Source organism: Bombus flavifrons, chromosome 11, assembly GCF_040668555.2.
Source record: "Bombus flavifrons isolate JBK064 chromosome 11, iyBomFlav1_principal, whole genome shotgun sequence".
Taxonomy (NCBI): Eukaryota; Metazoa; Arthropoda; class Insecta; order Hymenoptera; family Apidae; genus Bombus; species Bombus flavifrons.
This window is the reverse complement of record NC_138452.1, coordinates 6,163,025-6,184,138: the sequence shown is the minus strand read 5'-3', so window position 1 is coordinate 6,184,138 and position 21,114 is coordinate 6,163,025. Positions and strand designations below refer to the sequence as shown.

At 40.7% G+C, this 21,114-nt stretch overlaps 1 protein-coding gene across 9 annotated transcripts in view; it reads left to right on the top strand.

Annotated features, from left to right (window-relative positions):
• Positions 1–21,114, top strand: part of LOC138184901 (agrin) — a 388,032-nt gene that overhangs the window by 161,411 nt on the left and 205,507 nt on the right. For 7 of the 9 annotated variants that reach the window (XM_069123339.1, XM_069123340.1, XM_069123338.1 and 4 more), the window contains one exon: positions 17,670–17,702. The exons of the other annotated variants lie outside the window; for them this stretch is intronic. In XM_069123339.1, coding sequence (XP_068979440.1) covers positions 17,670–17,702 — 33 coding nt within the window. The remainder of the gene's footprint in view (positions 1–17,669; positions 17,703–21,114) is intronic. 9 annotated transcript variants of the gene reach the window in all.

The window sequence follows — 21,114 nt, the reverse complement described above, 5'->3', positions numbered from 1 at the left end:
GGGTCAGATCATATTTCCTTTTTGTCTTTTAGACTTCGATTTCAGATATTGTTCACGATGTAAAATAACCGAATAGAGCCAAAATCGATATCGAGTTTCCTCCACGCTCCTTTTAATTCATCGGCAGTCACCCGTCTAGCTGACATCCCGTGATCTTCTGCAATCTTTCATTTTCATTATATTCGCTGCACTTTATTAATCCGTTTTATTCAGCTGAAAGAGATAATTTTTTGCTGAAAATCTCGTTCTAGACGAGGCGTGAGCGAAAATTTACAAACTCAAATGGAATTCTGAAAATTGCTAGCCCTGTGCCAGCATCTCTCGCATGCCATTAAAATTGACAATCCGCGAGTCTTGACACGGATTAACCGACAGCGCTATTTTCGAGCTCGAAAACGGAATTTTTCATCACGGCGCTGCTGCTGTTCGTTTTACACGCCAGCGCAAAAAAAAAACGAGGCAAGTAAAAATAGAAGAAGAAAGGAAAAAAGCAAATATTTTAGATTTTTCCTATTTATATTATGATTCCAATCTGTTCAATGCGAGTCTGATTAAATTTTCAAGATGACCTTATTATACAGTTTCGTACAAATATGGAAAGCAACGAGAACGTACCACCGAAAATCGTATTGCACGGTTCAGCTCTCGTACGTTTGCGTTTCGCTCTTGGGAAACCCTTTGTACCCTCTTCCCAGTCCCTTTGATTCCTTTCCCACCTTTAACTGTTAATTAGCGCGTAAGGAGTAATTAACGCTGCCAACAGGATCATTCTGTGTTCATTATACACGCCGCTTTGCGATAGCATACTTTGCGCAAGTATATGATATCGTCGAGGCATTAACGACTCTGAAAACCTCCCAGCTACGCTGCTTTCACCGATTGCAATCGAGCTTCCTCGTATCTGGAGCATTAATCCTTTTGGGCCCGCTAGATCGAACAGCTGATAAAAGTACATCGACATAAATTGCCGTCTCGAATCCGGGACCGGTTAGTTGAAATCGAAACGGATTGTGCGAAGCCGTTATTGCTACGAATGATAAATTCTCGTTTTCATCGATCGAGTGAACCGATCGTAGCGTCCAAGCTGGCAAATTCCAAAAATTTTGCTGCATTTTACAGCGGTGATATACAACGGACTAATCGGTTAATATTTTATTTAACAAGAAAGAAACTATGAATTTTATGTATTTGTGATTTTATAACGTAGAATTTTTTATATTTTCGTAGTATTATTTATTAACGAAGTTTATTAACAGGTTTATTATTCGTGATTATTAATTATGAAATCGCATTGAAATTTGATTTGTTCTTTTTTTTACTTCGTTACTCATTAATTTTAATTAATTTAAAATTTAAATTGGCACTTCACGTTCATTGAATCGCGCTTTTCATACGAATTTATGTTTTTCGTCCGTTTATGTGCCGGGGCTATTATTACCATCAAACTACTTCTCGATTATTAACAGATGTGTTCTATGCAAACAACGAAAATTATCTACATTAATAATTAACACAGGAGGAATAATTTATAGGTATGGTTACTTGCCATCAGCGGCAGATATGTTTCCCACAGGATGAAGTCGGAATTATTCAATAAGATCGATCGCCCGGCTCAATTTTGTAGCAGTAGCTTCGGTGTGGGGCGGCGGCAAGCGAAACACTAACTTCGTATCGTGAGTTTACCATGGTATTGACGATCTTCCTAAGACAGGGAGTGGATGAACAAAGAAAAAATGGTAGAGGAAGAGGTGGAACTGTGGCAGCAGGGAGCAATATGTTTGCGTAGAAGACACGTGTGTGCATAAAATTTAATACAAAACATTTTTACAGTGCATGCCTCGTAAAACTTTCTTTACGATAAGAGCGCGGTCGGGCGTGTTTGAAAGGAGAAACCAGAATGGGTAGCTCAAACACGAGAGGGCTTATAAGTTGCGGAACCGCACAACCCCGAAAGAACTAATATATTCTGCCAGACAGAAATAAAATTATTCGTCTGAAAGGGTATTATCAATATCCGGCAGATATCGAAGCTCAACCTCTACACCGGGTCTGTGCTCGGCCGCCCGCTAGGATATTCAAATGAATCAATACCAGCTGTTTTCTTTTTCTGAAATTAATTTCGCCCTAATGCGAAACGATCCGGCTCGTTTCTTTTCCAGTAATATCATTTTACGACGAATCCTCACCGTTCTCCTGTCTCATCCGTCGTTTCGACTTCCGATATTAAAAATAATAACTTCCTTTCTGCTTCTTGATAGATTTCCACTCGCTTCTGCTCGCGATTGCTCGATTATTTCGTTCATTCTTTCCGGCGAAATATTATTGTACCGTCGAGGCACTCCGAGATTTCAGATTTATCCAGAGAAATATGCTTGCCGTGTTTGGAACGATTTTTCAAAGATGTTTATATTTAGTCAAGGGTGGACAAAGCATCGGATTATTTCTAACAGCAGTTGGGATCAACCTGTTATTTCCTTTTTTTTAAGTTGTTGTTTTTGCAAGGTGAATTTAGTTGGCTGTATAATCGCTTCATAAACGCCTTTCGGTTTGAAGTTACGAGGTATAACAAGGTACAGGGAAAAAGCATTAGGAATAAGGGGATATTCTAGGCATTAGTGGAAAGTGCTAGCTTGTGAATCGAGTAGCTAAGAGCCTGAAAGCGTAGAAAGGTTCGAGTGACTTTGTAACGGCGCGAATGTGCTACCTACTCGACTAAATAATTTTAAATAATTGATATATCGATTCGTTTGCTAAACGGACGAATAAATCGAAATTACGATATACATACGTATGGTGTGACAGGATGATTGCAAAGAAGTTAGAAAAATAATACAATACCTTGAACACCACAGTTACATCCTTAATCAACACAGTTACTTTTCCCAAGTATTTATATCATTTCGAAAGCTTGATTAAAATTTAATTACACTCGCCTTGTGTCTAATAAAATTCGCAATAGCAACTGCTTACGTTATCAAGAACATCGGTAATGTCCCTCCCCTTATCCCACCCTTATCGTGGAAACTAATCGCGTACAATTCCGGCGCGTTCCCGTGGCGCGAAGAGGGAACGGGGTTGCCGTTGTAAAAGTCAGCTTCGAGCGTGGCTGAATATTAAAACATCTCGTTGAATAATTCTCGGCGAGCGGCTGAAAATAGCCAAGAAAGAGAAGAGATCCGACGAGGAACGCCGCTTGTTCCACGTAGACCGGCGGGCGTGCCGGCGCTTGTCCCGCTGAGAAAGACAATTTCAGGTTAGGAAGCACTTCATCACTAATGCATAAAGCCGTGGGAGGAGGGTGGCGCGCGGAAGGGTGAGAGGAGCAGCGTCGCGGCATGGGAGAAACACCGGAGACGGGACGAGAGGAAAGGTGAGGCTAGGTGGTAAGGGGGTTTAACCGACGGCAGCCATGTTTGTATAATATATTCGACTGCAATAATAGAGTCACTTTGGAAGTAGCATTACCTGCTTGCTCTACTACGCTGGCTTCGTAGATTGCAGCAACGACTGTTTGCACTCGCTAAATATAATAAAGCCAGGGGTTCTCAGGTCCGCGATCCGTGCACATCTAGCTGCGGGGTTGAAACCGGAAGAGGGTTGAGTGTAAACGACCGCTGGCTTTCGGATCGTAGCGTGGCCTGCGCGAGCGTGTGTAGGTATTTCAACAGCTGAGTTTTACGCGCCCTATCGCGCCATTTACCGGCACCGTTGTTAGCTTCGAAACGATAACCAGGGCCCAACACAAGCAGATAACGGAATTTTGACGCGGAACCGCGGAGTAACGTAACTCGTCTCGTTTGCGATCGTAATTCACCTAATGAACGGACGACGTGGTCGTTTCGACTTGTCAGTGTGTTTAGCAACCTTCCATCTCCGTTGGATTCATGTAAATCGCAATTGGTCGGGGTTGACGGTTACGGATTCGCCGTGATACGGTTTCGCGTTTCGGTGAACTAACGTAGCAGATTTGTAGCGGTTAACGCGGAAACTTGAAACGTAGAAGGTCGAAAAGTTGGCGTATACTCGTACATATATTCATGGAAAGTAAAATGACGATAAAAAGGCAAAGGAAGCAGGAGGTAGATTTTTAGTTAATTTAGGCCGAGTGAAATACTTCTTGACTAACTGTAGATTTGTCTAAAAGAAGTTTAACTATGTTTGAACAACCTGCAGCTATGCAATCAACAAGTCAGGATATTTTTACGATTTCCTCGAGCAAGTTTCTGTAATCTGCTGATCTCTGTCACGTCTTCTCGGTCTAATTTCCAAGTTCCCTTGGGGACTAAAAAGAACTTCATTTACTGTTAACTTTTTCAACGCGTCGTAAATCGTACGTAGGTGGAGAATGGGGACAGTGAGACGAAGCGAAGGGTCACAGGAACATTATTCCGACAAGCGTTCGATTGTACAAAGGCGGGCAAAGGAGACGCAATGGCACTACGCCAAGGCTGAACTTTGTCGCAGAATCTTCACAAAAGAAGCTGCCGTGCCGTCGTTCAACGTATCCAGATACCTTTTGTAGCAGGTGCGACTACAAAACGTTAGAAAAAACCAGGACGTTCTTTCGCATTTATTGACTCCGGCCGTTTAGACGCGATCACGGTGTCTCGAACGGATATTTCGATAAACTTCTTTTTCTCTTGCGGGGAATTCCGTTTTTAATATCCTCGAGACGATTAATTAATAGAAGAATAACATTAAATTACGAAATTCCTCAGTCCACCTCGTCTTCGATATTAGAGGCGGAATAAATTTTATAGGACAAATATCAGTCGTGCCGCATCGATTTTCCATATTATTAAACAGAACGCCACCGTCCGATGTATTATTAATTAATTCGCTCGACTCTTACCGCGTTAATAGTTTTCGTTGCTCGTTTCCTTCGGCTATTTTCTTCACCCACGAACGACTCGGTTTTTCGTTTAACGCCCTTTGTCCCGTTGCCCGGTCTCGTTTGCTTTGTTCTCCTTGGTGGTTTTCTTTTTCATGCTGGTCGAGTGTCCCTTGCCACCCTTTTTTCGCTGCTCGCCCCGCTAAACGGCGAATAATCGTCTGGCCATGAGCCTGATCCTTTTGTTTCCGTTGGAACAATGCGGTCTTCCAGTGTCTCGTTTCGTCCCACAGCTGCGTCTGACCGCAGCTTGCCCGTTACTACTTGAGAACTTGGTTCTTTCCTGTGGCCTGCGCGTTCCTGTATCTCGCTCTCTACACTTTTTCTTCGTCTTTTCGCCTCTTCGCCTCGTCAACTGTTCGACCACACGGTACTTCGTGAAACATTCGACGCACCTGCTCTTTCACGTTTTTTTCGAAAGGGGGACGAATTTGCTAATTGAGGAAACCTGCTACAAGAAAGAAAGTAGGGATTTGTAAATTTTCGCTTTGAAGTTCTCTCTGGGAAATTTTTATTATTCCTGGTTGTAAGGTTCTATGGTCTCGTAGTAATACAAAGTTTTGTTTGCTAATAATTATGTATGGAAAAGGGATAAGGGAAAAAGCTCGGTTATGAAGGGAACGAGAGGCAGATTATTTAAAACATTAATTGGAATAGGGACCGCAATGAAAGGTAATGGTGGTGTTACTTTATACATAGTTGACATGGTATTGTATATTATAATTTCTGTAGAGAGAGTTTAAAATTTTGCTGACAAAGGTTATAGAAAGGAACGTGTAACGAAGCACGCTACAGTTCAATTTCAACAGACCAATTTGCTAATAAACGAATGAATACGGCTTGTTACTAAATGAAATAAAATGAACAAAAATTGTAGTTGTCGAACTATTCTTGTTCCATTTTGATAAACGGCAGTTTTTCGTTCACGGAAGCTTTCTAAGCAAAGATTAACAAGCGCGCTTCGACGTATCAGCGAATCACTAACGAATCACATCTTTCGTAGAGGTGTCCACGCGAGACGTTCTTTATATTATTACCTTTATATTTTCACCGAATTTTAATTCAACGTCTCGATCAATACGATGATCGCAACATGCCTCGCCTCTTGATTGTTTTTAATTTCGCAAATTTTAATAAACTGACGGCATGCAGCGTGCGAAGAATGGAGGGAGGTCAAGCAGGATTCTCGCCTCGTTCCTGTGGAACATACTTTAATATCTTACCAATTTAATATCTCTTCCCTTCTTCGTCATTGCCTCTCTCTCAATCTTATCTTTATCACCTTCTGTCCCCTATGTTTACAATTCCTCTACCCTTTTCTCGCTATTGTCGTTTCTCTCCTTTTCTATTTTGACCAACCTCCCTATCCCAGTTCTTTATTATCCTGTCTCTCTTCCTTTTCCTATCGTTTTTTCCTTTCCCCTATTTTAATAAAGTGTCATCCATAGCAAAAGGTCCGCGAAAACTGGATGTCGTTTAATTGCATTTTCTCTATCGCTTTCTTTCTTCTCTTTCACCCTTCCTTTTTCTTTGTTATAACTAAGAATCCCTGCTGTTATTATATTTAACCAGTGCAAATGCCGACCGTTGTTGTAATCTCACGGCCAGCCAACGATAATACTCGCGTCTTGGTATTGCAGTCGCAAATACTTCGTTACGGACTGCGGCATATAACGAGAATATTTGAAGTTCAGAGCAGCTATTTGTTGTGCTCTTCCGCTCTATGGTTGTGGTAAGCTTTCATAAGATGCTAAAAGCTGGAAGACAGTGGTCTCGAGACCTTATGTTTTCGAGGGAATTTAAATATTCTTTTGTTCGAGAGAAATCTTTCTTCTTGGATGGAAAGAGTAGGACTATTCTTACAAGAAATAAAATAGTGGTTGTAGTCATCGTATAACAGTTCCGATACAATGATGGATAGTGTGGATAGTGATGCGAGATCAGGTAGATACGTTTCGCCGGCACAAACCACACGATAAACTTTTGGCAAGGGATGATATATGACATATTGAAGAAATAAGAGATGGAATAAAAGATTGGTTACCTGAAGAAGAAGAAATAGGGTTTAAAGTCTACGAACTGATATTGGAAAATCCGATAAACAAATGACGCTATTATAACCATGTATTTTCTAACAAATCAATAACAAGGTATCAAATTATCATTCCACATATGTTTGGTAACCGAAGCCAACATCTTCAGAAATCGATCTTTCATTCAAACGAGGAAATCATATCCCCGCATACATATCGCATATCCTCTCATCCCGCAGAGCGTCGTTAGAGATTTTAATGTACCATCGAGGCGGAGTATAACTCGCGGATCACGCCGTTTTATCGAATCCAACACGTGCGGCGAGCGCCGACGAAAATTCGCATTTAACCAGCCATTGCCGTCCACGTACTGCCTAACGTATATCTAATAACAGTCATTTCGGGCAATTGTCATCTGTGTCCTTATTGGTTTCCAATATTACGTCGATAATTTCCAGCTTCCCTCCCACTTAACAGCCATTTTCGGTTGCGTGGAGAGCCTGTGACACAAAAGAAGAGTCCCATCGTTGTCGTTTCAATGGAACACCCTCATTCTACCGTAACGTTTCCCTCGTCCAGATTATCCCACTTTACCCCATCCATTTTTCCCGCGTTTTATCTTCATTCCCCTTTCCCCCAGCCCGTTTCTCTTTCGGACCAGCATGGTCGTGCGTAGTTTTACGCGGTATCACGTGATTTTACATCATCGTTCAAGACTGACAAGATTAAAGTCCAGTCTCAGCCAGCGAAGCGGACATATTATTGGAAAATGGAGCCACAGCATCACTACGTGCAGCGTATACGAGAAGCCCGGAGGCAAGAATTGATTCGAAACGCTCGGACGACGGTCAGCTATTCGAGCCACCCTCGCCACTCCACCCGTGTCTCTCGTTGTTGCTCCAATGGCCACGCCGCATAAGCCACGCTCGTTTTATTCCCTTCGGCCTCCACCCCTCAATGGCTCGTACCGCGTGTCTCTACTTGTGTCCGAGGTAGAGAAGCGCTGGGGATGCTCCTAACCCCAAGATTAGTCGCTCTAAATCAGCCGCGGAAACGTTGGTCCGTGCGGTCGAAGAGGAGCCTTAACCGTTCCAGGGGAGAAGAGAGTTTCTGTCCATGCGACAGAGCCGTGGAAGTGTAGGAAAAGGGGCGAGGCCGAATAATCTAGCCGATCAACGGCGCGTGGGATTAAGGAAGTCTGTGGTCTTTTCAAAATCTCGCTTACCATCTCTAGGTTTCCTCGATCGGAGCTAGTCCGGGAGCTATCTTCTAGAAAAAGCGTGCATTAGAGATAGAGGGTGATCGAACGACTGATATCCTGACGTTATTACGCCGATACTAAGTAGCTCTGGAAGTTTGATTCAACGAGCGATCCTTTCTTTTATATGTTAGGCTGATCGAAAAGATATGGCGATTCTAATTGTTTGGAAGGAAATTGTTTTATCTGGAGCCGCAATTATTATTAATATTCATTGTTACTTGCAATCGTGTTTTATCCGTGTAACAATTATTTTATTTTGTAGCTGTCCAATTTTTTTAATGAAATAAATTTTTAATTTGGGGCGAGATACGAAAATGAAATGTAGCTAATCTCAAATTCATTCGTTACCCTTATAATATTTCGTTTCCATTTGTCTCCCTTCTACATATCAGTTGGTATTAATAAATGATACATTCATTTCCCTTATACTTTCGTCGCTAATTTATGTTCGTCGAACAAGATCCCGCTAGGAGACCGGGTCAAAGTTGAATGTCCTATACTCTTTCCTCGAATCTACTTTTCCCCCTCGCTCATTTGTTGCGACTTACCACCGGTAGCAGCGTTTGCGTTCCGTTTGTTTAAGGACTCCGACGAAGCGCGTTTCTATTAGTATCAATCATCCGCGGTATTAACGGGCTTAGAGGAGGGTGAGTCGAGGGTTGAAGTTCTCCGGCAGGATTGAAATATCATTTTAGCCAACGTGCACGTAGATCCGTTGATCCGATGGCTTGGCTGTGAAAATTTTCTTCTTGCCTACCGGCTCGCCGTTGTGAGGATTTATCGGCCTGGATAAAAGGGAACGGCGGAAGACTCGCGACCGGATCGTCTTTTTGGCGAAGAACTGGCTGGAGTGTCGACCACCAAACCCAACGGCCAGAAGAAGCACAGTAAGGGGTGAAAAGAAGCACGAGGAGAAACGGCGCGCGAAAGAACGAGAAGAGACGAAGCTGGGAATAATTTTTGAGAAAATACATCTTCCTTGCCCTTATTCGCGACAAGATACCCATCCGTTCTCCAGACCATATATCGTGCATGATGGCGCCTAGCCTTGGAAAAAGGATAAAACACTATTTTCTCTCTCTCTGCAATTTTTTATCTAAATGCTTTCGCCTGCGAGGTTTACTCGTTTGAAAGTGACAATGACTCGTATCGTTTCTCGCGGTAACGTTACATCGATCTACGGTGAGAAATGACGAACAGGATGCTTTTGCGAATTATAGACAGTTCGTGGTCAATGAAACGATTTTTCTTTTTTCGTGACTCGAATGTTTGAATATCAAATTCAGTAGAATCTTTTAGTTACTTCAATCTTTCATATGCATCTTAGAGGTTTGTGTAAATATCAAAACAAGCTAAATTAGGTAAACTAAAGACGAATGAAGTTTAAAAAATCTGCCAAAAGTTTCGTATATTCGACTCGCGAGGAAAAATGTTGGCCACGATCGTCACGTAACGCATTAAGCAATTTTGCATTTCATATAGGACGACAGAAACGAAGGGAGTCGCAATATTTTTCTCCGCGTGTATTTGTATCCGGTTTCGCGTTCGCTCTGCCGCCTTCGAACTTCAAGTTTCCGAGGTTTAATTTTACCAGGACGATAAGACAAACGATCGGTCATAACTTAATATCCGTCTCATTTCCATACGGCGCGGCGCTGCTATTTATTACACTTTGGCAACGCCTGCAGACAGCCAATTGCGTGCATCTAAGAATGGCCTCGCGGCTCGTGATTTATTTCAACGGCGAATATGATCCTGCCGACAAAATGGATCCGCTCGTGTGTCGGCTCGATCCGCTGCAAATTTGCGATACCGTAAACTTCCACACCGGAATAGATTAGCCGGCGACTTTTACGGTCGTTGCTCGATCTCGTTTTTTCCATTCGTTCCAGCGTTTCCACTCGTTTTACAAATCGTGCTAAGTTCTGAAATTGAACTTCGCTCCAAAGATACTGATATTCAAAACTTTTTCCAAGAATTTGTTCCATTCGACATATTTGTATTTGCGCGTAAACATCGTAGTTTAGGTTTCGTTAAAACATTTACGAATACCTTCGTTGAACAGTTTTTTATTCGATGACACATATGACAGTGTATCGATTCTGTTTGCATGCAAAAATGCATATCACATTATAAAATGTTTCTAGAATTTAAGACATTTAGAACGTGTTATTATAATTATATTGCTTTGCATTTGAATTTTCTTCGCCTGCAACGTCCTCCGAGCCTTTAAAATCGTTTAGTTTATACCAATTTGAACGTAACACGCCAACCTTCGTGAAAGCAAACGTTCCAGCTACACAGCCGCGACTATATAAGAATTAAATTCCAACTGTTGTCGCCCATTGCGACATCGTCCCGTCCCACTTCGTTTCCTTTTACGAGACCATAAAGAAACGCGACAACGTGCATCACGCGCAATTTCACGTGTCTCTCTCGCCCACGTTGTTATGCGCATTAATCGAACAACGACTTCGACGTCGTTTCACCGTTTACCCTCGATACGACGACGAAAAGGATCGTCGCTGTTGACAGAACGCTGTTCAGATTGTAATCTCTGCCTCGTTTCTACGAGATCGTATATGTAAACAAGTGGGAAACAGACATTCTGGAAAATTATCGTAGCCGTGGAAAATGGTGGTCGCGCAGCCTCGATGAAGTTATTTGTTGCGATCTTCTCGTCTAGTGCAAAATTCAACAGCCGAGCTTAACGAGGTCGTGAAATACAAGCACATCAGAGGGTATGAACAACCAGCCGCATGCCCTAACTACGCTCCTATTTCTCTCTCCTTGTTCGCGTATCTCTCGTCCGTTTTTCCGTCTATCCACTTGCCTGGTTGTCTTTCTCCGCTCGAAGCTCTCCCCTCGGTCCGCCGTATTCGTTCCAAGCTCCCGTTTTCCCTTTGGAGCAAGGAACATTCCAACGCAACGAGAGAAAATAGTGCGGTGAACCCCACTGGAAAATTCCCAGGCGCAATGAGTGCTCGATGTAATAATCGAAGTTGAGAAATTCGTGGTATTCGCCTTCCTCCGCTTTACCCCCTCAAGAACGAGAGATATTCACTCATCGCGTATGAAATATCGATCGACCGGAGAGAAGCCGATGGAGACTCTACCGCGACTATGAGTCTTAATTAGGAAAAGCGAAAAAAGATAGAAATGTCGAGCGAGCGTCGATCAATAATCGTTCGGTCGTCATCGAATCTGATTTTAGAATAATTGTCGAGTCGTGCGTAGAATAATATTTATTCGATAATCATCGTTGGTGCGCGTAATAAATGTACACTGTTAAGAAATGCAACTTTGCAAATTACATTCTACTCAGGTTCAGCTGCGGCTATTCGCAATAACGTTGAAATTTGACTTTATGAGGAAAGGTGCGACTGAACGTAGTTCCAATCTTTCTTACGTCCCAACGTCACGGAACAATGGATGCCGAAGATGTTCAATTTTTCATGGCGACACCATTCGTATTAAAGCAGTGCGCAGCTGGCTGAACGCATGTTACATTTTATGCATACCGCATTTATGTATACGTTATAGACTTTCTTCTCGATTACAAAAGACGAACGAAAAATGAATATTAGATCTGATGAAGAGAGCATGGGGTATCATCGCTGTCATTTTTGAAATTGTTATTCCGAGATATGTTTTGCACCGTGTAAATTTAGATTTATTTACTCGGACAATGGAATTTAAATTACAAAGAGAAATAACTTCGAATCGAACGATCGTGTTACAAAAGAGAAAAGCTACCGAGGGAGTTCTTTTATGGAAAAACGATATTCATTGTAACGCTTTCAAACGCGTTCAGTATTTTGAATCATTTCCATGGCAAAAAATGTAAAAAAAAAGAAAAATACAGGAGAACAAGGAAATCAAAAATAGGGGGAAATTTAACATCGTAATCCGTAGCATCGGAATTACACGGGGAAAATGGTTGAGAATATTAAACCCGCGTAAAATCTGTTGAATTTCGAATGCGACGCAAAAATATCCGACCGAAATCGTTAAATACAAAACGCACGTCAACTCCTATCGCTGTTAAAATATTCAAACTCGTTCGCATCGACTATATTTTCTCCGTTTTTCTTCCGCTTCTTTTTTTTTTTATTCTACTTGCGCGTAGACAGAGCACTTCCTAGCAATGATCGCTAGGGAAGAAATAATAAAAACCCATCCATTCGAGTGGTATGGAAAAAAGATACGAAAAAGGAAGGGATAGATGGTGGTGTATCGGTGGGCCGCGTCGTCGCGACTAGTACTTAGTGGCCATGGCAACGGGTGGCAACTATTTTTCAGTTTTCCGCCCTTACGAGCGTCGTCCTTCTTTCTCTCGACCTTCGGCCTGGATTCCTTCGGACAGGGGACACATTTCTTCTCTTTTGTGGAAACCTTTCTGGAACGTCACCCTCTTTGTGGTCCAGACACGACAGCCATTCGCGCAACACTGAATAATACAATTCTCTTGCCGTTGTTAAACAGACACTATTCGATCGAGGCTGAATGTTCTTTTACGTCGGTTCCGTATTGCCTCCGGCACAGGAAGCGAAAGAGTTGATTAACTTTTAAGAATCAATGTTTGTAAAACGTTCCTATGTGGGTAAATTAATCCTTTATCTTACAATTTCACCTCGTCAATATGATAAGTAACTATATCACGTTTGAAATAAAATGTAGCTTTTATTTCTAAAACGATTTTCCTATTAAGTTATACGATATTTATAAATTATCGAACGTTATATAGAATCGATCTTCAACTTTACTCGTTAAACTGGTAAATTCACTTTCATATCCATTTTCGAACGACTAACCCTTTCATGTACCTGATAAAATCAGTCTTCTCGCGTCGCAACAATCGCATGCTTTCACGAATCCATTCGTCCTGGAAGAATTAACACTCGATGGAAAAAAAAGGGTGGCGTTAAATGGCAGATTCAGAACGATTGAAAGCCTTTTAAAAAAAGGTCTCTAGGAACGTAGAAGAAGACCGAAGTGAGCTTAAACTCTTCAAGAGGGTTACACGGTAAAGGCGAAAAGAAAAGAGCCGGACGTCGATACAGAGTGCTGTTTACGCCGTCATCTCTCTTGTAACCTTCATCTTCCACGCCCTCTTTCAATCTCGTTCTTCCCTTTTCCCAGTTTTTAACAGACCTTCCTCGAATATCGCTTCTCCGCAAGCGTGTTCGCTCAATACTTTAGGTAATTTACTTCAATGGCCAATTACTCTAACACCTGTCATTGTTTCTCTATTTTGAAATTGTTACCGTGTAACATAATTTATGATATTGTGCGAATGGTGCTTTTAGCAACACCGGAAGAGATTCATTTCACACACGTATAATTGATCGAACTCTTTTTTTAATCAACGTTATTACCTTGGAACTGTAGCTTGCAAATAAATAATTTTCCTACTAATCATAAACATCGGCGTCACCGCTATATTTAATTTTAATGCGGTGCACTTTGGAAATTGATATTCCAGCGTACAAATAATTCTGCTGGACGTGACACAGTTTCTAGTTGCTCGAGTGTCATGAAGGTAAAACAAGGATGGCTAAAAAGAGAAAGGATGGAAAAGTGTATTTTATATTCGTAATATTTGAATTGTTTACTGTAAAACCTTTTACTCTATCGTATTGAAATTACAACGGAGTTGTTTCTGTTTATTTACAAATTTGTATATTAAACAACAGGATAAAACGAGTGTATTTTGCTTTGAAAGGATAAAAAATAAATACAGTTGACAGAATGAGGAGTGTATCGCGGGGATTCGGAGACACACTGATTTACTGATTATACGCTTCAACGTCAATTCTTCGCATATCGATCTGATACAACGCTTCTCACGGCAATACTCTGCGAGACAATACTTCGCAAGACAATACTTCGCGAGACTCATTGCACTCGTTTTTGTATGTTGCTGGAAGTATAGGCGTTGCTTTCTTCCCTCCAATCGAATACCTTTTTCCGAAAACTGACGCCTTTCCGAATCGATAGAACGAGGGAAGGTGAATACCGTGAAAAGTATACGAACAGCCGAAAGCTCAGACCTCAATGGCAAGGTATACGATGCATCGATTGCACTAGGGTAATTCATATTGGCAATTAGTTAATTTAAGAATCGTATTAAAATTCCGAAGTCTTCATCCGTCATCGTAAACCTAACTCTTCGGCCCGGCTCTTGTTCGCATATTGCGGGCATAAATGACTAAAATTTTCTAGATATCAAAATATTTGAAAAATATTTCGTACTATTTTAAGTTACTTTCATTAAATATTATATATTTATATAATATTAATGAATGACGCTTATGTGTGTCGTCGGTTTCGTATAGTTCAAGTAATACAAATCGTGATATGTATGGCTAGCTCTGTTTTCGCGTTCTCTTTTTCATCCCAGTTTTTACGGAGGGTATTTATCCGTAAAAAATGTCGACCTTGCCCCACACGATCTTTTTCATCCCTTTCGCGCGACGAGACCGGAGTACCGCCACCCCTACCCACCGTCCCCTCAATTTGCATTTTCCTCCCTTCCTTTCCTCCCTGTCTATGTGTCTGCTGGCCTTTTTGGATCCTGTGCCCGCCTTAGTCTGGGTGACAAAGGATCCTTCTAACGATAAGTGGACCAGCCGAACGGAATAAAGGTGTTCCCGCGATGATCCTCCATTTTCAACGTAACACGCCGATAAATCTTGGATGGACGACTACGATCTATCGACGAGACTAGATCACAAGCTGTTCTTTTTCCAGGGATTGATGATGGAAATATTTTGTATTGGATAGCTTGAGAAACGGTAATTTTGGTTCTCTAATTTTATTTCTGGGAAATTGCTAAAGTCAATCTTTGTTCCTTTTCTTAATTTTTTCTCTTCATCTTTTAAAAGAAATGCAACTAAATATATCGAGATCTAGGTTCGTGTGTATATTGATATATAATGTTTTAAAATTAATACTATATTTTATATCTGCCCTTAATATTTAGACACGTAACATTTTAATAACATATTCACCAATAATACAATATTGTGATACGTAACGTAATAAGATTATTCGAGATGTACAATCTCGAGCGTAGTAGCTCGTTAATTATGAACATTATTATGACTGATTTATTGTCATTGGTTCATTACTCTATATTGGCAGAACCTGTTCGTTTATCCTGTCACGATCTTTAATTATAGTTATGCAATTACGATAGCTTATATCGCAGTAATTCCAGAAATAGCTGGTAATTACCAAAATTCGAGAATATGTTTATACACGATATCTTATAGAAAAAATGTAAAATCCTGTAAAAAGTACTACTTGCTTTTTGTTTTTCATTTCTTCTGTCGAATTTTTATCGGTAAATAAATCAAGCTTAATCAATACAATAATCCATATCAACGTAATAATTAAAGTCGAATGAAAGAAGAAAGAAAACATAACATTGAATTTATGTGCCTGTCCCATCGTGATCCATCTTCCGATCATTCCACCGCATTTGTATTTCCATCCCGATTTCCGCAAATTATTTGCATGGTACAAATTTATTTTAGTACCCTCTGGAGTGCTAATTTAAAAATTTTCATTGGGAAATGGTGCCAGGAATAAATCACGAGTTACTGGATACGCGATACATCTCGTATTGTTTATTCGCTGCATGTTACGGAGCGTGGTCAATAAATTTTTTAGTTAATAAATATACTGGCATTATCGATGTACAAGGACATTGAACAGAACAGAAACAGATGAGATGTCACACGTTTTTAAAATTCAATATGTTATTGTCAAATCTCATATTTCCAAAACTACCGCTTCATCTGTATTTAAAATTAAAAAATCTATTTAAATGTAAACTTGCAAAAACAAATAATAAAAAAAGAAATGAAGAAATTTGAAGGTTCTTTCGACGCATAAATGTAGGTGAAACACTGTATACCGCGTGTATATGAATAGAGAGAAAAACCGTAGAACCGACCTCGAGTCAATTGCGAGAAGATAAGTAGCAGCCGCATCTTCGAAGTCGTGCGCAGTTTTTGCCAGTCGGTATCGCGTATGTTCTAAACACGTACGCGCTGTACGTAGAACTGAATCGTATTATGCATCTCATTCCAGTTATCCCGTGTATTTACGTAGATTCGCGTTCGTGAGATCCTCCGTGGAATTCTTCTATTCTGCAACCATATTCCCCTGTAGCTGCCCCTTCCATCAGGCAAAGCTGCAGTATCGTAACTGAAAAACTTTCCATGCAACATTTACATGCGTGCCCACCCATGCACGTAAAGTGATTTTGTTGTTACTCGTTAGACGCGTTCTACGGAGATCGCTAAAACTACCGACAGAAATCTGGAAACGACGTTTCTTCGTCGATTTTGCTTTCCATCCAGAGGAGGGTGCGGTTTTTGATCGCGTTTATACGCAAATGTGGTTCATAAGAAGAAGAATAATTCAGGGATTTCATGCTCGATAGTAGAAATTTTTCTATTGAATTTAATTAAATGGACAAAGATATGAAGTTCCTATCTACCGATAATGTAGCTGCGATAGATTGTGACGTTTGAATTTATATTTTGTTCGCTTGTAAATGCTATTCGAAAGGAAGGGATTAATTCTTGTAAATAAATTGCTTGTTACTGATACAGTAACGAAATACACGACGAGTAAATCAAGTGGAATTTAAAAAGCTAAATATATCGATACAACTATAATTTCGAGGTAACATAGCGTTATAAAGTATTAAAGAGTTGATACCACCGCTATATTCTTTAATTTATATCGAGCTGCATATTTTCCACGGTTGAACAGGGGAAGCTTGACCTGAATATCGTAAATCCATTACTCCCATCAGCTCTCTATCTCGTAGATTTATAGTACGTCAATCGCCATTACGCTTGAATGAAACAAGATGCTCATCATGCTATCGGCATAAATATGAAAAGCTCTTCGGTAGTAAGTGAATTTCAAAAGGACTGATTTCTCGATTCGACTGATCAGTCGAATCAACCGAGGATTCGTGTCCTCTTCTTTCAAACTCCTTATTTCTCGAAAAGAGAAGTGTTACGAGAACTGGGGTTATAAATTTTAATCGGAAAAAATCCTACATTCGTGTTGATATATTTGGATACCTTCGAATATCTTGAGAACATTTTACAAATGCTCGAGTAACGTTTAATTAGCAGAATAATTAACGAATATCGTGTCTGCCGATGAAGATAAAAATGCATCACGTTTCACCGACTTCTCACACATCGCGCGAATTGTTTTCTCTGCAATTAATATACCTGAAAGCGTTTTCTCGTTCGTGCCGAATAACTTCATCTTTGGTTAATTTATATACGCCGAGCGACCCGGAGAATTAATTAGTTGCGTGAATAGCGTTCCCTTCTAATGTAATATGTTGCGTCTAGTGCCGTGGCTTAAAATCGATGTCAGTAGTATGTTGTGTACGATCCTTGACGATACTCGATCATGCTAACAATGTCTGCTTCCTCTGTTTCAGGTAAGGATCTAAATTTCGCCAGTAACAATGCCGGTGAGTGTTTATCTAACAATATAACATTACTATCGCTTGCGTCTCTCTTTTGTGTTATATCTTAATCGCTTCTTTTTCGTTGGATAATACTAATTAGATAATATTCTTACAGCAATAGCTAATCGATATACATGTATATTCGCGTGTCAATTGACATTTTCTTTTTCATGTAACTATCATTATTAACAGTGTCAATTTCGTCATCGATGACATTCACTCACCGAAGGTTATCGCGAGATCAATTTTATGGTCCACGAGGATGAATAGTATACCCAAAAACTTTTCCGGTTGATCTGTTATTTATTACGATCGTAATTTCAACATAATTCACGACGCAAGAGCTATTTCCCTCTGTACGAGACAGAAACAGGTTCGAGGGCGATAACGTGAATCTATTCAAATCTACTTCTCCTTTTTCCTCGTGTTTCGCGACTGCAATTTCACCTCGAAGATTTCCCGTGCACCCGAGGACAAAAGAGACACGGGCGCAGGGGAAGATTTACGTACATTACGGGGCAAAGAAACAGGATGGTGGAGGTTGACGGAATGGAGGAACGGAACCGGGAAGATATTCTTTCGAAAAGCCCATTTTCAGTAATGCGTGAAGCTGGGTTCCCCGTGCCACCAGCAGAAATAGATCGAAATTGCAAAATGTAGCGAGATAAGGACGACAAATTACAGAAACCGTCTGGATGATTAGCTCTTGACTAGCGAATAACGAGACGAAGATGAATGTCGCTAGGTTTTACTAGTAATTTATTACCTCAAGTGAGCCTTTTTATGTTGCTGCATGATACGTTGCTACACAATTATTAGTGCTCGTTGATTCTCGTTAATTATTATCGAACATTTCGTTATTAGTCTTGATTTTATCCCACGATAAATTGAAACTGATTTCCTTAATATTTTTTATTTCTGAGTTTCATATCAACGTTCTCTCAAGGATTCAATTTTCAACAATTTCACAAAACGAAATTACCAAAATCAAATTTTCCCGGTAGAATTTATATTCTGGGATCCTTCGATTTTCATGCATCCGGCGTGCAATCTTGAATTCGGTCGAACGCGTGTCTCCTTTACGAAAAGAACGCGGAGCAAAGGGTAGAGAATATAGAAAAGACGCGTAAGTTCGCTCGTTCGCGGATGCGGAAGAATAGAACGGAGAGTTGCGGGACGCGAGCGAGATAAGATCGGCAAATTGCAAGCAATCTGGTTGATTAGGCTGTACGCTGGTAATCCTACAGGTTTCACGAGGGAGCCGAGGTACGACCTATAACAGCTTTCAACCCCCTTCGACGTGTATTAGTCGAAGAAACGAGAAAGGATAGGATGTGGAAGAAACGACCGCTAACATAGCTAGCGATGCTATATCCGCACGGTTCCAACAGATTAGGGGATTCTTGGATAGGCATCCTGACGAATTCAGAGGAGCCTTTCTGTGCTTCAGGAACAGAGCGTATCCTTCTTCTTTTCTTTGTGTTCTTGATTACTTTGGTTTCTTTGATAATATTCGTAAACTAATTTTGGCATTTCATGGTAAGGTTAGGCTTGAACAGGAATTTTTATCGATGTAACTGTGGAAACGATAAGCGCGTTCGAAACTTAACGTTCCAGACATTTGGAAGGAATTTTTAAGGGTCTCGAATTCCTTTTAAGATTTATCCCAGACTAAAAATGAAAAGCATTCAGCACATATGATATTAAATCAGACCTTCCTTTCTTTTTATGGTCAAAGTTTGGAGAGTAGGCAAGATTCCAGCAAGATTGAAGTACACTTAAAATCCTCTCTCAAAAGTAACCTCTTTGGATCTCTCTCGAATCCATCTCTTCGGCCCTCATTTCCATGTAACGCCTGCATAAAACGTTACTTATCTCGAGTCTCGTTTTCGTTCCACCTTCATCAGCCTTATCTTTAGCTCGGCGAACTAGCTTGCGCGCCTCTGCAGTTTACATCAACACCGAAATCAAACTCCGTTGTCCAGCAGCTTTTTAATTTCGATTTTCAAGCCAGATTGTACGTCGCTTTTTTTCACTTTTTTTTTTGTCTTTCCCATGCTTTTGTTTCAATTTATTTTGAGCCCGCCGAAGACTGGATCGTGAAATTAGCATTTTCCGAGTGTCGAGAACAGATCATTGACTGGAACTGGCACTCGATAACGAAGCGAAGAGAGCGGAAACAGGGAGGCAGAGGAAAAAAAGTACGCGTGTGCGTGGAATCGACCGGTGACAAAATTTGTCGGGGTTTCGAATTTGCGTGATATTCCCGGCGATTCACTTTGAAAACCGAACGCTGATAAATTGTCGCAGTAAATAAAATAATGTTTGCAAAATATACGCGGTTGTCGAAATGATATTGACTCGCGGAATTTCGTAGAAACGTAAGTGCATGGCATCCAAGAGCTTTCTTCGCATTGTACCTCGAGACGATATCTTGGAATTATTAAATATCTTCCTGCAGATGATCGAAATGTGAATAATTTAAATTAACAGACGTTGTTAAAATCGCTGCACTCGAACGTTACTTGTAGAGTTAAAATTCTTCGATTATTTACTTTGACGTTCATGTTACAAGCAGACGGGCGAAATAGTGGAGGAATAAGACGTTTCCATTAAACGCTTCTACACAGTGTTCCGATTCAAACATCGCTTTCCAAACGAAATCAAATTTTAATTGTAAGCGAGAAATTATAAAATATGAGTAGAATTTCGCAAGTCGAGCCTCGCAGATATTACGGGATGAAATTTAATAACACATCCGATGGGTAGCCAGTTTATGCTAAACGGACGAACATCCCGTGTTTGCGATACGAAAAATATTATTCGGAAATAATATTCCGCGGGACATCGTATTATTCGTTATTAAATCACGAACGGAACATGATTATTTATTTGGGAGATTACTTTTCTCTTCCGCATTTTTCCCAGTCCGTTGAATCGCATTGTTCGCAAGCGTTCGACGTACCGCGCTCATATTTAAAACAAACCGGAAGCCTGGGAAATGTAATAAATTGCGAGAAAAGATCGTCGCTCCCGGTCTGTTTATATCCCGGAGATATAATTGGAATTAAAGTTGGTCGTAATCTTCCATTAACTCGACCACATTTTTCTCTCTCTTTTGCCTGTCCTTTTGACAAAAAAGAAAAAGATAGAGAGAGAGAGAGACAGACAGACAGACAGAGAAAGAGAAGGGACGAGCATGGGATCCATAAGCGGAAGTAGTAATAGAATTTCGAAACGGGCAAAACCAGGGGCAATGGACGGAGAGAAAAACAGAGACCGATGGACAACCAAGGACCGGGAGGAGAGACCGGAGAGTTAGGAAGGATGGGAGAGGGAGGAACATCGTCAACTCGACCACGTCTACCGAGGGATTATCGTGGGTGACAAAGGGATTTGAAAGAGGCGGCACGGA